The sequence below is a fragment of the Corythoichthys intestinalis genome, chromosome 4, assembly GCF_030265065.1.
Source record: "Corythoichthys intestinalis isolate RoL2023-P3 chromosome 4, ASM3026506v1, whole genome shotgun sequence".
Taxonomy (NCBI): Eukaryota; Metazoa; Chordata; class Actinopteri; order Syngnathiformes; family Syngnathidae; genus Corythoichthys; species Corythoichthys intestinalis.
Genome location: NC_080398.1, coordinates 15,662,971 through 15,678,506, shown reverse-complemented (window position 1 = coordinate 15,678,506; position 15,536 = coordinate 15,662,971). Strand labels below are relative to the sequence as shown.

The window sequence follows — 15,536 nt, the reverse complement described above, 5'->3', positions numbered from 1 at the left end:
AATGGTTTTCAAGCACTTCAAAATGTAAGAATTATGATAAGTTTTAAACATGTTACTGCCCCACCGAATTATTTTTAAACAAGAATAAAGTAGTAAGAAAATGCTTGGCTTTATTAAATGCTTCATAGTGAGTCTACTCAAACCCTCTCAGGCTTTGGTAAACGGTGATTGACACATGTGCAAAGTTTTTCTTTTTATATATATATTTTTGTTTGAAGCAACTTCTTTGATTGAATAATAAAGACAAAAATGTCCTAGCCAAAATGTGGCCCAAATGCAAAACAACATTACTTGAATGGAAAAATTTGTTTCAATCAAGAAAAATAGTTTTCAAATGCTTTTTTTGTCTCAAATTTATTTTTGCAATCAAAAACAATTTTTTTTCTTGAAGTCACTTTTTGGGGATTAAAACTATATACTGTATTTTGATTGAAGCAACGTTGTTTTTGATAGAGGTAATTTTGTTATTTGATTGAATAATAAAAACACAAATCGTTATTGAGAGAGAAAGAAATTACGAAAGCTTTAAAACTAAAAGCCACCGGGGAGTCTTTTTTAAAAAAATATTTATATTTCATTACATAGACATGCGTCGTAGGGAAGGGAGATTGAGGGATAAAAAAAAGGAGTTAGATGAGGCTGCTAAAGACAGTGGATACCTCATCAGCTGGGTGAATAGCAGACCTGGTAAGAACACGTTTGCAAGGATAGTCGGGTATTAAATACAATTATAAACACAATTACAATGTTATTTTTCTATAAGATTTTTATGTCATTGCTTTATTAATCATTAGGTGCTAGAGTTGTTAAGTATGGATAATAATGAAATAATAGTTTTAAGAAAACTGCTGTTGGTGGCTCAGTGACCATCTGATGTGGTTTGTTCTCAGATGAACAAGTTGAGGAAGGAAGTTTTGATGCAGAGGTTGAAGGAAGAAAAGAGGCAGACTGACTGAGTCACAGCCAGAAAGTGTTGATGACAGTTTTGATTTCTATTCACTGTTGCCCCCTCCCAATTAAAGTATGTCACAGTCGAGCCAATTATTATCTAAAGCTGGTTAAAATTTAAGTTATGTTGTTTTAAGGTGTATTAAATACTTGTTCATGTGCTCCTTTTGATCTACGAGCACCCGCCCCTCCACCGGTCTCTGCACGGCCCTGCTGAAACACAGTGTGGGTCGACAGAGCTCAATATTTTGTTGGGGTGTACAGTGTACTGGAACATATTTCCTCCACACCCTTCTCACCTTTTCAACCCCTGACCCATTTTCATGCCTGGGGAGGGTTACCTTCAGATTCTTCTTGGGCTAAAATTTACAGCCCGAAGGATGGGATTTGGGGGCAGTTGGTTATTCCAACAGGTCAGTGACCCTAAATACGCATCAAAGTGGCAATGGAATAGATAAATCGGGCTAAAGTTAAGGTTTAACCAAAGTCCTGACTTAAACCCAATTGAGAACATGTGGACAATGCTGATGAAACAAGGGGTGACCAAGGTTTCAATCAGGACCTTGTGGATGGCTACCAAAAGCACCTACAGGTAATTGAAAGGGAAATGACAAAACGACTTGCAATCAAATTTTAGTATTGTTGTATGAATATTTTTAACCCATCGATTTGGTCACTTTTTCAGTTAAGCCATAATAAAGTCATAAAGCAACCAAACATTCATGCACTTGTATTGAAGGTTGGATTTTTCTTTTTTTTTTTTCCATTAAGGTCTGATATTATTTGAATAAAAAAAACATATTAGAAGCTAAAAAACACATCTTTTTCAGGGGTGCCAATAATTATGGAGGGCACTATATTCTTTACAACTGTATGTAAACTTTTTACCACAACAGTAATGAAGATGAGGTAATGCTATGAACTGTCTGGTATTTCGGTCATACATCCGTAGCTGCTTTTGCTTACTATGAGGCAATTTGTGAACACCGTAAATCACAATTAGGGCAACCCATGTGCCATATATTGTGTGATAACTAGGTGACCCAGCTTCATTAGCGTTGACAGTGATAATATAAAGCTCAGTGCTGACTGAGCAGAATGAAAAATGAACGGGTCTCAGAAATAAATAATAACACAGTATGGTAAATTCATGGGCCTTGGAAAAGAAAGTAACCCAACCAATCACCCTTTAAAAAAAAAAGAAATAACTATAGGGGGGAGTTATGGGGTTTAACCTGGCCCAAATCATGTTATTGGTGCCACTAACGTTGCAAATACTGAAATCTCATCTGGAGCGGTTAAATCAGGTTTACATTTCTTGCCTGCCATTGACAGTGATAGACATCCAATAATAATAATAATAATAAGACACAATTGACCAAATGATTTGTGAATTACTGGACAGTGTTTCCTTGCTACTTTGCGCTTCAAACTTCATGCCCTCAGTCCACCGTGGATTTTTTTTTTAAATTAAAAAAGAATACAGATGAGCTGTCCTGAGCTGATATCGTAGTCTCCCTCTTCCTGCTCTTTGTTGGTAAGGCAGTGTTAGTGATGTTAATGTGACAGTGACAGTTAATGATGATTGACAGACGTTTGATGTTTGATCTTGCCAGAGAAGCAAACTTCAAAGCGCCGCATACGTCAATCATTGTTGAACTTGATAAACAGTTGCTGTGGCAACTCATTGTGTGTAGGTGAGCAGCTTGAGCGGATTAGAGTAGACTCACTTAATGAAGCATTTAATAAAGCCAAGCATTTTCCTGCGTCATTCTTGTTTAAAAATAATTTGGTGGGACAGTAACGTGTAAAAAAATCATAATTATTACATTTGAAGTGCTTAAAAACATTTAATTAAAAAAATTTATATATATATATATATATATATATATATATATATATATACATAAAATTATAATAATTAATTATATAATTATATTTAAAAAATATATATATAATATATATACTTATATATATTACATATCTTATATATACAGTGGTACCCCTACATACGAAGTTAATTCGTTCCAGGACCTTGTTTGTAAGTTGAAATGGTCGTATGTCAAGCAGGATTTTCCCATAAAAATACATTATAATTCCATTAATTTGTTCCACAGCCCAAAAACCTACACTCCTTAATAAATACTTCTGTTACTTTTGCAAATAGCAATTAAAAAGAGCAAAACAAATATATTATGAATAAAAATCGGAATAATAATAGTAATAATAATGATAATACCTGTACTAATGTAACGAATCGGGTTTTAATGTGGCGGATGTGTTTTGCGTGGTGTACCTGAACGCACTGCAAGGCTGACGACAAAGAGAGAGAGTGTATTAAAGTTTTTACTTTCACTCTTCCGTGTTCTTTTGTTGGGCATCAGCTGCGGGGGACAGGAGGCATGTTGTGAAGGCAAATTCTGAAATAAATGATTAAAAACCTGACAAAGCTGACGATTTCTTTAGTGATGTTACAATAATAATATTTGTCACCTTAACTAATAAAGATTGGCGAACAGAGGACGACCGCCGAGCTCGTAGCCATTCTACGGCCGTATTGTCGAGCCAGTTTACGGATGCGGACACCACGCTCATATTTCCCTATCATTTCAAACTTCATTTCAATAGTAAGCCTCACCTTTTTCCTTTTTTTCACCACCAGCACTAACATTGTTGGATCCCATGTTGATTTCTCTCACAAGAAAATCCAAAGTCTTGTGGAAAAACAAAGATACTGCGGGCTGTCGTAAATCGTCGTATTTCGAGCATGTCGTCGGATGCAGAAACAAATGGTGAGTCAAAAAAGATCGTGTGTCGTAGCGATCGTATGTCGAGGTACCACTGTATCTCTAGTTCCAATGCTAAATCTGAATAAATACATTGAACACACGCACACACACACAAATAATAAATAAATAAAAATTTTATTTTTGGGGGGGGGCTGCTTCTTCGCAGTTTTTCACTTATCGCGGCGGGTTCTGGTCCCCATTACCCGCGAAAAACGAGGGTTGACTGTATATTATTGGGCGACTGATCCGTCCACAGGGAGGCGATCATTGCCTGCTCTACCTTACTCGTCGCCAGCACGTAGGTGGAGTAACGAGCAGTGATGGCAAATGCGGACGACGTCGACATAATGGTGAACTATCGCGGAGATATGTTGCGAAACGACAAAAAGATCAGCCGCTACCCCTATTGTGTTGTCTGGACCCCCATTCCTATTTTATCGTAAGAAGCTTACGCTCACGCTCTTGTTAGCTTTAGCAACTATTGTAGCTTGTTTTGCTACGTCGAATGCAAAAAACAGCTTTATTTCATTCGACCCATGGACCTGAAGTATCGACAGCTCACTGCTTTGCAATACTGTATATTTCTATTAATTAAACAAATAGAATGTTTGAATGGATGTTTACGACAGTTTTAATGCTGCAGGTGGGTGCTGCCTTTCATTGGTCATATGGGAATATGCACCTCTTCGGGAATCATAAGAGATTTTGCAGGATCTTACTTTGTTTCGGTATGTATCATCGATCTATCCCTGCAGTAAGTAACCCTTCATGGGGCACTCATTGACGGCGCTAGACGTCCATATCCATTTTGACTGGCACGGATGACAGCTAGCGTTAGCCTATACTCTTAGTTCAAATTAAATAGACGTCTATCGTTGTCAATGACAGGCAATGAGTTTAATAATTTGACATTTTAAATAACCATAAATCAATATAAGAGTGTTATTGGAGTTCATAACGAGTGTTTTTCTGTTTTTATTCATGATAATTTTATTAATTTTGTTTTTATTTACCATTGCGTTAATTCCTAGTAAAAAAAAATACATGGGAAAAAAAAAAAAATCATCATTAATAATATAATTTAGACGCGGCATCAACATATGCAGACACCACATTTTGGATTATGTACTGAAGTCCAAACGTGTATACCAAATATTTGTTTGTTTGTTAATATTGTGGCGAACATGACCCAAATATAATATTTACCCCAGATAGCAGACCGGCATTGAATAAACGTTTATTTTTCCGTCAAAATCATCAGCACGGTTGACATCGAAATTTTCAACGTCAAGTGATGTTGGAACAACGTTGTTCAATGGTATGTCAGGCGATGGTTGGGTTAACATTGTTTTATTGGTGATGAACTAATGTTGACAAATAATTGATTTATGATTGACTGGGAAATATGTTTAAAAAATCATTGAATTATGGGTGAGCGGGCGTTTTGATCGAAAGCATAAGACTGATTCAGCGTTGTTCCAATATTATTAATAATCAAAATGATGTTCAGGTTTCAACGTTGAAACAACATTAACTGAGGGTGCATAAGTGACGTTGATTCAACGATATAAGATCAACAGCAGAATGTTGATCCAACATCTTTTCTACGTCGGTCTGCTATCTGGGTACATCTGTGAATGCCAGCGTTGTTGTGTTTTTAATGACCAAAAATAGTCACTTGCTCAATAAAGGCATAGACTTCATAATGTAATTGACGGGGCGCTGGGTCGATAAATAGGGGGTCTGCATTGTTGGCGAGGCCGTCAAAGCTGACTGAGTGGGATCACAGACAAAGAGCTTCTTAGTTGAAAATTCTTGTGAATAAATGCTTAAATCCCTGCATTCTTTTTAGATATGGACGTAAAACCGTCTCGATTCTTGGTTAAAAGCAAAAACAAAACAAAACAAAAAAAGTGCAGGTAGCATTTGTTTTACGTAAATATGTCAAATGTGCGGCTCGTTTTTAAGTTCACTGTGGCGCCGCCTTACCACAACAAAGAGCTTTTTACGTTGAAATTCTTGTGAATAAATGCTTAAATCCCTGAATTCTTCAGTCTCGATTCTTGGTTAAAGGCAAAAAAACATGCAGGTTGCTTTTATATTACGTAAATATTGCAAACTATGATGACAATGCCTTAGCGACTAATTTCTCCATTTTTTGCACGTTTCAAAATGCATGCATGGTACGAAAAATATAATAATTACCTTGAATCCTCGAACAAATCACTCCTGAGACAATCCTTCCTGTTTGTATGTGGTACAGCTTTCGTACTTTTTGTACCGAAATCCACCGTTAGTTCTCTACGTGCGTCTGTTTGTGATAGCTCCTCTTGATGTGGGCGGCCCCCTGTTTGTTGGAGTTGAGCAGTGCATGGCCGAGCTGACCCGATGATGATGTCTTTGATAAAGGGTTGAGGATTTTAAATAACTTCTAGCTTTGTTTGTTTAAAATGCCACTTTTACAAAAATGCATTTTCATAAGCTTTAAAAAATGTTTTCCATTGATCAGGAGGACAACATGGGCTTCGGGAGACCAACAAAGTAAGTCATCAATCGGAAAAGGTTATAGAATGATAGTTATACTGACTGTAAGTCAATGAAATATTTCCATACATAAGGTATTGGAAGCTTGACGTGGACAAAGTTTGTGGCAACGGTGCTGTGACTTGGGACAAAGCAGTGCATGATGCATCTGAGGAATACAAATGCAGGCCGGTAAGAAATAAGTCTGGACTTTTATATTCAGAAGCCGCAATATACAGTAATTTGAATAACTGCTTGTTATATTCTTTTTAAAGCATAACCTGTGTTTTGATAACTGCCATTCCCACGTCGCCATGGCACTCAACCTTATGCGCTATGACAACAGCACCTCCTGGAACATGGTCAACTTGTGTGTTCGGTCTCTCATTTATGGCAAATATGTGAGGTAGGCACTGTACTTAACTTTGTACCAGTCGTAATTAAGCGCCACCAGAGTTGACTTGCAAATGAACTGAAACTACCAAAAAAGGTGACGCTCAGTCCACTTTACAAGCATTCACGTTTGGCTTATAGTGCCTCTGTTCGTATTGTCAACTTTATTAGTGGTCATTAAAAGACTCACCTTCCAAATATAAATATAACTAAACTGTTTTGGTTCACTGTTAACAAATATTAACTTGTTGGTTTCATTTTTGTTTTGGTTCACTGTTAACAAATATTAACTTGTTGGTTTCATTTTTGTTTTGGTTCACTGTTAACAAATATTAACTTTTTGGTTTCATTTTTCTTTTTCACCTACAGATTTTTTTTCACTCCTATTAATCTTTGAAGTTTAAAATATCAACTTTGTAACTGGAAAAAAACACACAGTGTTTTATGTTTTAAGCGATTTAAGAACAAACTTTAAACATTGTTTCAAACATTCTTTCCCCCCCATCTTTTCTTTTTTTCAGATTGGAATACTTTTTGCCTTAATTTACCTCCATACATGTATACAAAGAGACGATAAGAAGTTTTATTAGGAGCTCAAATGCATGTAAAATGACATAAAGATTTGTATGGCCTGACCAGTTCGGTTTGGAGTGGATTGTTGCCCGGGTTTGTGTAATTACTGTACATACAGTGTATCACAAAAGTGAGCATACCCCTCGCATTTCTGCAGATATTTAAGTATATCTTTTCATATGACGAAATGACACTTTGACACAATGAAAAGTAGTCTGTGTGCAGCTTATATAATAGTTCATTTATTTTCCCCTCAAAATAACTCAAAATATAGCCATTCATATCCAAACCCCAGGCCATAAAAGTGATTACACCGCATGGGAACAACGTACATCCCTAAATGTCCAAATTGAGTACTGCTTGCCATTGTCCCTCCAAAATGTCATGTGACTCGTTACAGGAGTGCTGTTAGCATTGCTGCAGAGATTGAAGAGGTGGGGGGTCAGCCTGTTAGCGCTCAGACCATACGCCGTACCCTACATCAAATCGGTATGCATGGCTGTCACCCCAGGAGGAAGCCTTTTCTGAAGACTGTACACAAGAAAGCCCGCAAACAGTTTGCTGAAGACATGGCAACAAAGCACATGGATTAATGGAACCATGTCCTATGGTGTGATGAGATGAAGATGAATTTGTTTGGTTCCGATGGTCTCAACCATGTGTGGCAGCGACCAGGTGAGGAGTCAAGCATGGTGGTGGGAATGACCCCCCCACCCCACCGCTTCAATCTCTGCAGCAATGCTGACAGCACTCCTGTAACGAATCACATGACATTTGGAGGGAAAATGACAAGCAGTACTCAATTTGGACATTTAGGGATGTACGCAGTTCCCATGCGGTGTACTCACTTTTGTTGCCAGGGGTTTGAATATTAATGGCTATATTATGAGTTACTATGAGGGGAAAATAAATTAACTCTATTATATAAGCTGCAGACAGACTACTTTTCATTGTGTCAAAGTGTCATTTTGTCAGTGTTGTCCCATGAAAAGATATACTTAAATATCTACAGAAATGCGAGGGCTGTATTCACTTTTGTGATACACTGTACAACTAGCTATGGTTACCTTAGCACAGTCTTTGATTTGACATTCGCAGCTAGACAAAAGAGTATTAATTTTACTTTTTTAATTTCAATTGTTCGTTTCTTTTTATGTTCACAAATTTACCTACTTTAGCACATTTAAGGAAAAGACTTATTTTCTCAATTACGGCATGTAAAGCTGGAAATGTGATAAAGTTATTACTACTGTGACCTTTTTTTTAATCGCCGTTCTTCCTCTTTCAGAATGTGATACTGCCAACCAACCCCCCTAACTTTGGGTATTTAATCAAAAAAACAGTTGAACCATGCATGTTTAAAACATTTCCAGTGAAGGTGAATTAAGAATATCACTCCCAAGATTCTTCCAGAATGTTTGTAGTTCAAATTAAATACAGTGTGGATTTTTTTAACCAGTCTTAAATGGAGGATGTTTTTTTTAACCGAAAAAAAAAAATGCCTTCATGGTTAAATAATGGTTTATGGTGAATACTAATATAGCACATTTATCTACATTATTACCATGCCCAAAGCACTTTACATTAGCACACATTTACCTTTTCACGCACATTCACACACCAATGGTGCTGCTGCCATGCAAGGCACTGGGCAAATTAGGGTTCAATGCCTTGCACAAGGGCACTTCAACAGTGGGCAGTGGTAGCCAGGAATCAAATCGCTGACCCTTCTGTCCCAGGACAATTCAAGCTACCAACTGCGCCACAGTTGTATGATGGTGGTAGTTTGACAGATAATTGAAATTTAAAGGTTTTTCTTTTCTTTTTTATTTAAGAAAAAATAAAAATACCTGGTTGATGTGCATTCATGGTCAACTTTGGTGGTACGATTTATAATAACCACATTTTTGGCAAGTTTGAGCTCAGTTTTTATCTCACAATGTAAATCTTCCGTCCGGGCAGTATTAGTTCGAAGCATCTACATAACAAACCTGCACACGTGTATTAAGCCTGCTCACCTGCCCATTCCAGACATATGGCTGAGAGTCGCCCCCTCATTATTCTCTGTTGACCCACATAGAGAAAGCTGGCGTCACAGTTTGTGCTGCCTCTGCACATCCACTCCCACGCCACAGGAGTCTGTTTAACACAGGGGGAGTCATGTAATTCATCACTGACAGAAGCGCTCCCCTACGTGCCACCACTGGAGGTCACCTCTCCGCTGGGGCTCCCTGTGCTGGGTGGTGGGGGAAAGGACAGTAGGACGACTAGCATTGAGGCTCTGGGAGAAAAGACAGTAGGGCCATGTATACACCTCCCGTGTCCTTGTCTCTCCCCGATATAGCAGGGAAGGGAGGGTTTGCACAGTATACAAGTTGTAGTTGACAAGCCCTCTGACGCTCTTCTTTGTATCCTTCAGCTGGGCCGCGCTCATCAAGACCTGGCTGCCCTTCGTCATGCTCTGCGGAGTCTTCGCCATTTTTGTTATAACGTTCAACCTTCCGTAATACATTCCAACAGAAGACTCCTTGATTCACTCAATCTTTGACACACTTCATGCTTACTCTTACAATTCAGTGGAGTGATTCAGCGATGAGTTACACATGTGTTTTGTTTGATGAATGTGTTTCCAGACTGGATAATTTGTATTATAGTGATGAAAAATGGAAATAACAATGTGAATCACAATCTTAATGCTGAAAGTATTCATCAATTATTCAAGCGATGTAAGTGAATGAAGCACTACCAAAGACTTAATAATGTGAAAACGTAGGAGGATACCTGACCTTCTGTGTTTGTTTTGTGATGTAGCTCAATGCTTGGAAAATGTGTAGGCTGTCTTCATACCAGAATGTAATTTGAACATAAGCAGTACTAAATCATATTGGGTCAATATCACGATAAAGTGCCTTGAGCAACCACATCTGAATAGCTCAATTTTGACATTCTGGAACTTTGTTGTAAGTGGTCAAATATTTGCATACATATTAATGCAATTGAAGCACTAAATAATTAATCACTAAATTTGTATTATGCTGATTTTATATCTTTGTTTTTTCCCCATTTGATGGTATTTCGGTATATCCAACACTGCCAATGACTGTGTTTAGTACATGTTTATTTTTTACATAATTTTATTGTTGATAAAAAAAATACATGACAAAACAATTTTATCATGCATATTCTGTTTTGTTGATAACAGTTCTGCATGTGTCACTGAAAAGCTACCGACCATGTCATTATGGGGTCTTTAAGAATCGCTTTGATGGTTTCAATGTTGTTATGTCCAACATTTGGTCTTTCTTCAAAGGAGGCTGAAGAGTGGATTACCACAATAAATATTTATTTGCTCTTGTTTTTCAGGGTTCAATTTTTATCATCAAACTCACCGTGTGTAGTTGGATGTTGTCAATCTTTAAACGTCCACTCTAAGATAGTACGTATAATGTCAGTTGCGATTTATAAATATACTTCCAGAAAACTGAAATATATTTAACAGTACACTGAGTTTGAGCTAACTGATTTATGTTATTTAGTGAAGGTCGGGCAGGTGCTCATTAAATATTAACAATACCTTCATTAAAAAATGTCAAGCCTGTCAGAGAATTCACATATTTTGCTGTTTGCATGTACATACAGTAATCTGCTTGCAATTAATAAAAAAAAATGGAAGCTTGACCAAATTTATTATAACATGTACCACATTTAATGAATATGGAGTGCAGGAGAAATATACATCTCAATCTTTGGAGGGAGGTAAAATGAAAAAGTGGTTAATGCACCTTATAGTGATATTGACTTTTTTTTTTTTTTTTTTTTTTTTTTTTTTTCTTCCATCGGTACTTGTAGTAGATTTGTCCTGAATGTGTTTTTTTTCTTATTAGCCTTGTAACAATTGCCTCTCCAGCCTCATTGTATAGTCGAGGTCACAGCCAGTGGATGCACTGATTGTCCGCTGTGCCTTTAAGGGAACTACACATTTTTTCATCGAGCAGATTCTGCGCTACAAGAACTGCCATCAATTTACAAGACCCTTTATTCCCAGAGTGCAGCAGATGAGGAGGGACTACTGCTAGGGTGCTTTTGCTGGTATTGTATTAGTCTTTGGGAACCATCGCATGATAATATAGACTCTCCTGGTCAAATTTATCCCGGCTTCTGTCTTTTTTTGTAATTTTAAACTGAATTCTGTTTAGCAATGTGTATTTCTAAAGTCTGTGTGCTTTTGGGATTACTTTTTTGTGGCCAATCCCGGTGCTCGGAGTGTCCCGGTGGCTGCGACTGCTTTGCTGTCACACACACATTGAAATGTGTGTCTAAGAATCTTCTGATGGTGCCTCAAATAATTCCTGGATATGCAAAGACTGTCATCATCACAGGGAATACTATTCAGAGGATTGGACCTAATTCTTTTACAGAGCTGGAGAACGTTTCCCATGTCATATTAAGCAATAATGGGTGAGAATGTGCCATATTCATAGACAAAATAATTGTCAAACCGTGAATATGTACCAGAAAATGTTTTATAATAATTCTTAAAATGATTAACAATGGGAGTTGTCCCCACAGGATGACAGAGATGGCATCGCACAGCTTCTCCACACTCATCAACCTACGCTTCCTGGACCTAAGTGGCAACCAGCTGTCTATCATCCATCCGGAAGCTTTAAGCATCCCTGGCAGTCCGCTTCAGGAGCTCAACCTGAGTTGTTCACTCTACAACTTCACAGCCTTGACAGACCTCACCACAGCTCTGCGTTGGGGGGACCTCCGGGGTCTTCTCCGTTTAGACCTTTCCGGGAATCACCTCGCTCTGCTTCCTCCAGGGATGTTCTCCCACCTGCTCAATCTACAGCAGCTCTTCCTTGGCAACAACTCTCTCGTGGCAGTCTACAGTGGAACCTTCTCTGGCATGGCAAACTTGGCAGCACTCGATCTGAAGCACAATGCTTTCAGGACATTCGCGACCGATGATCTCAAAGAACTGGAGAAGCTGGGGAACATCCGAATACTTCTGGGTAACAATCCGTACTCCTGCACCTGTGAGATTCAGAGTTTTGTAGCTTGGTTGAATGATTCACGGGCTCAGGTAGATGTGGATTCTGTGAGGTGCGCCTCGCCCAAGGGATTGACAAACACCCGACTTCGAGGACTTGGGTTGAAGGCCATTGGATGCATTGTTCCCATCCAAACAGAGATTACTGACCTCAGCCTACAGACCTCCTATGTCTTCCTTGGGTTGGTACTGGGCTTCGTGGGCATGGTCTTCCTCTTTGTCCTGTATCTGAATCGCAAAGGCATGAAACGGTGGATCATAGAAATGAGAGATGCATGTCACGACGTCATGGAAGGATATCAGTATCGATATGAGATTGACTCGGACCCACGCTTGGGGCACCTCTCGGGCCAAAACGGCAGCAATAGGCCACGTCAACATTTAGGAGTCACTCTGTCGCAACAACCACCAAATGACACTTGCATTGTTACAGAAGAAGCACAGGTCAAACCTCTAAAATCTCCTTCTGAACCCAGAAATGTCCTGTAGATTATAATACTAGTAGTTTAGTGCCAGTAGGTTTACAGTTAATTTTTGTTTCTGAGCTTCTGCATGTAAATCTAGTAAATCTAACCTTGAAAGTGCCTTCGTGCTTGGATGGCACTCACTGGATTTTTTTTTAGCTGCAGTAAACTGGCATTTTTAGAAAAGTAGGATTGTCAAACATGCAAAAATAAGCTTGTTTCTTTGTTGTTCATTTTTATTTCTATTCATTTACTATGTCTTAACACACACTCACCCACTGCATTGGGTGGCCTTCCCACTCCAGTGGAAAACATACATGAGCAGTATCATTTTTTTAAGCCTTTACAAAGACATATCTCTTATATATACTGTGTGTCTTCCTGTGTAAGTTTGCAAGTTCTACCCATGCTTGTGTGGATTTTCTGCGGTTCCCTCCAACATTCCAAAAACCCGTTCTTAACTTCATTGACGTGATCATTCATTGTAGATGTTGTTGGATGTAATTCTACCTTCACCTGTGATTGGCTGTGGCGAGTTCAGTGCTGTAAGTTGCCCGCCTCTCACCCAAGGTCAGCTGAGAATTACAGAAAATGGGCAGATGGCTATTTTTGTATGAATTTATAGCCATCTGATTATTTTCAGTAACGCTTGTCCAAATTATGGTAGCAGCTGATTCGGAGCCTATCCAAGTGTGAGTGTGAAGCTGGCTACACACTGGGCAGGTTGCCAGTCGGCTGTCAGTGAACATCCATTCACATTCGTACAATTTAGATCCATCAATAACCTAACATTAATGTATTTTTTCCCCATTTGGGAGGCACAAACCAACTCCAATGGCCAAGGGCGTAGGTTTGCATAGGGACGGTAGGGACATAAGACGACCAACTTTTCAGAATGCTCAAATTGTCCCCACCAATGTTTAAGCACCCTATATATATTCTATAATGAGTTCAGTTATACAGGTAATTTACATGGTCTTCCCATACGTTGTAAGGATAGAATAGACCCTACAATTTTTAAGTGAATTATTTTCATAATGTCTAAACTTACATTTACCCCTTTTGACTTGCTGAATGTGCCGGTCCATTTTTACCCCCTCACACGCACGTTTGATTGGCTGATGACTTGACCCACCCCCGACATACACATGCACCCTCACACTCACACAGCCCCGACAGAAATACATGTCAACAACATGCTGCCTATTCCGCCCCCTTCGAAGAGGAGGGAAATTAGAAGTTTTTTTCTGCCAGCAGCAGCCACTGTAAGTAATTTAAAAAGACACTAATGTAGCGGAAGTGGGAAATACACCACTAATTTTGGTACTGAAAGTCTGACCTGTATCAGAGTTAGCATAAAATTGAACTTGCTAATTTGCGAAACCTGAGTAGGACGCTGCATAGAGAGAAGTGTCCTACTGTTTGTGTTTTCTACTGGTAACATTAACTAAACTGTAAGAAATGTAGTGAACTGCTGGAAATTATACAACCAGAAAAACGTTAGCAAGAAACTGCTTACAGAGATACAGGTGCTACATAACCACATATGTTGCGTACACAACACAACATACACACCACATAATCATAATTAACTATATACTGTACATTTGAAAAAAAGATGTTGTTATAAGGGGGGATGCCGCGAGCTACCCACACTAGTGTTGCGATCGACTGGTCGATCGTGATTGACGTAATGAGCACCTCTGATTCAGCCAAACAATTAATTAAGTTTATATTTGTGAAAAATGTAGCCTTCACCCAATCTTTTTTTTTTTTTTTAACCTGTCCTGTTTAGCTGTTTGACACGGTGAATGGAACTCTAAGTGTCCGGTTGGCCTGAACAGTTTTAATGTTTCACATTCAGAGCATGACATACTCCCATTGTGATCATTCAACATACCTCGTTTATTATGACAAAGCCGCAAACGGGAAGGGGTTATGGGGGAACAGAAGAAAAGAAAAGAAACACAAGATAAGAAAGAAAAGAAACACTAAAAACAAAAAGAAATACATTGAACACCTACACTAACTATGAATATGTTGGTGCTATCGTCAGCAAGGTGTATTTCCGTTTGACACCATGTGGGGGGCCTGTTGACCAGGGAAAGAAGGGTAAGAGGGTGGAGGAGTCTATAGGATAAGTCACTGGAGGGGTGGAGTGGACACAAATCAGCTCAGTGATCTACAAACCAGTAATCGTGTGAATCCCTTGTGGGTGTAAGCCCGTCGGCAACCGACCCTGCGCTGCCCCATTGACAATCCCAGCACCGGGCCCCCCACCCGAGCGCGCCCAATCACATCCAGCCGCGCGTGAGCCCCACCAAACAGGAGACGGCCACACAGATGGGCCGTTCACCCAATCTATTTGGTCTTTGGTCCCATCCCAAGCAAAAATTTTACATGCAGGTTACGCTGTTATATTGTCCTTACCAATGTCGAGACCAATCCTACGCCCTTGCCAATGGCACAGCCTGAGCCAAGATTCACAACACATAACTTCTCTTCTGTTATCTTTGTGAAGGACAAAATTTGGATACAGTTTATGTGGTAGTATATTATCATGCAGGTTTACCAAATGACAGTATATTTACTTAGATCAATAACATAGTGGAATGGAATTTGCTCAGTGGAATGAGAAGTACGGTATTTCATAGAATAGCTATTTATAGAACATGCATCTTAAAATCTAATCATTTACTCCATGTTGTAATGTAAATCATAGAATTTTGATTAGTTTAGGTTCTGTATTAGGTATTACAAGATTTCTGAGCTACCGGCATTAAATGTGAA

General features: G+C 38.8%; 2 protein-coding genes across 2 annotated transcripts; both read left to right on the top strand.

Annotated features, from left to right (window-relative positions):
- The first annotated feature begins 4,010 nt into the window (after positions 1–4,010).
- LOC130915078 (transmembrane protein 222-like) lies at positions 4,011–10,998 on the top strand. The gene is made up of 6 exons (XM_057834797.1): positions 4,011–4,176; positions 4,381–4,465; positions 6,247–6,278; positions 6,356–6,452; positions 6,536–6,666; positions 9,646–10,998. Exons 1-6 carry the CDS (start codon positions 4,058–4,060, stop codon positions 9,731–9,733), a joined length of 552 nt encoding a protein of 183 aa, XP_057690780.1. The 5' UTR covers positions 4,011–4,057; the 3' UTR covers positions 9,734–10,998.
- Positions 10,999–11,418: 420 nt separating this feature from the next.
- On the top strand, positions 11,419–15,533 carry LOC130915077 (trophoblast glycoprotein-like). Its single transcript, XM_057834796.1, has 2 exons — positions 11,419–11,684; positions 11,796–15,533. The coding sequence occupies exons 1-2, from the start codon at positions 11,425–11,427 to the stop codon at positions 12,769–12,771; spliced, it is 1,236 nt and encodes a 411-aa protein (XP_057690779.1). The 5' UTR covers positions 11,419–11,424; the 3' UTR covers positions 12,772–15,533.
- Positions 15,534–15,536: the final 3 nt, after the last annotated feature.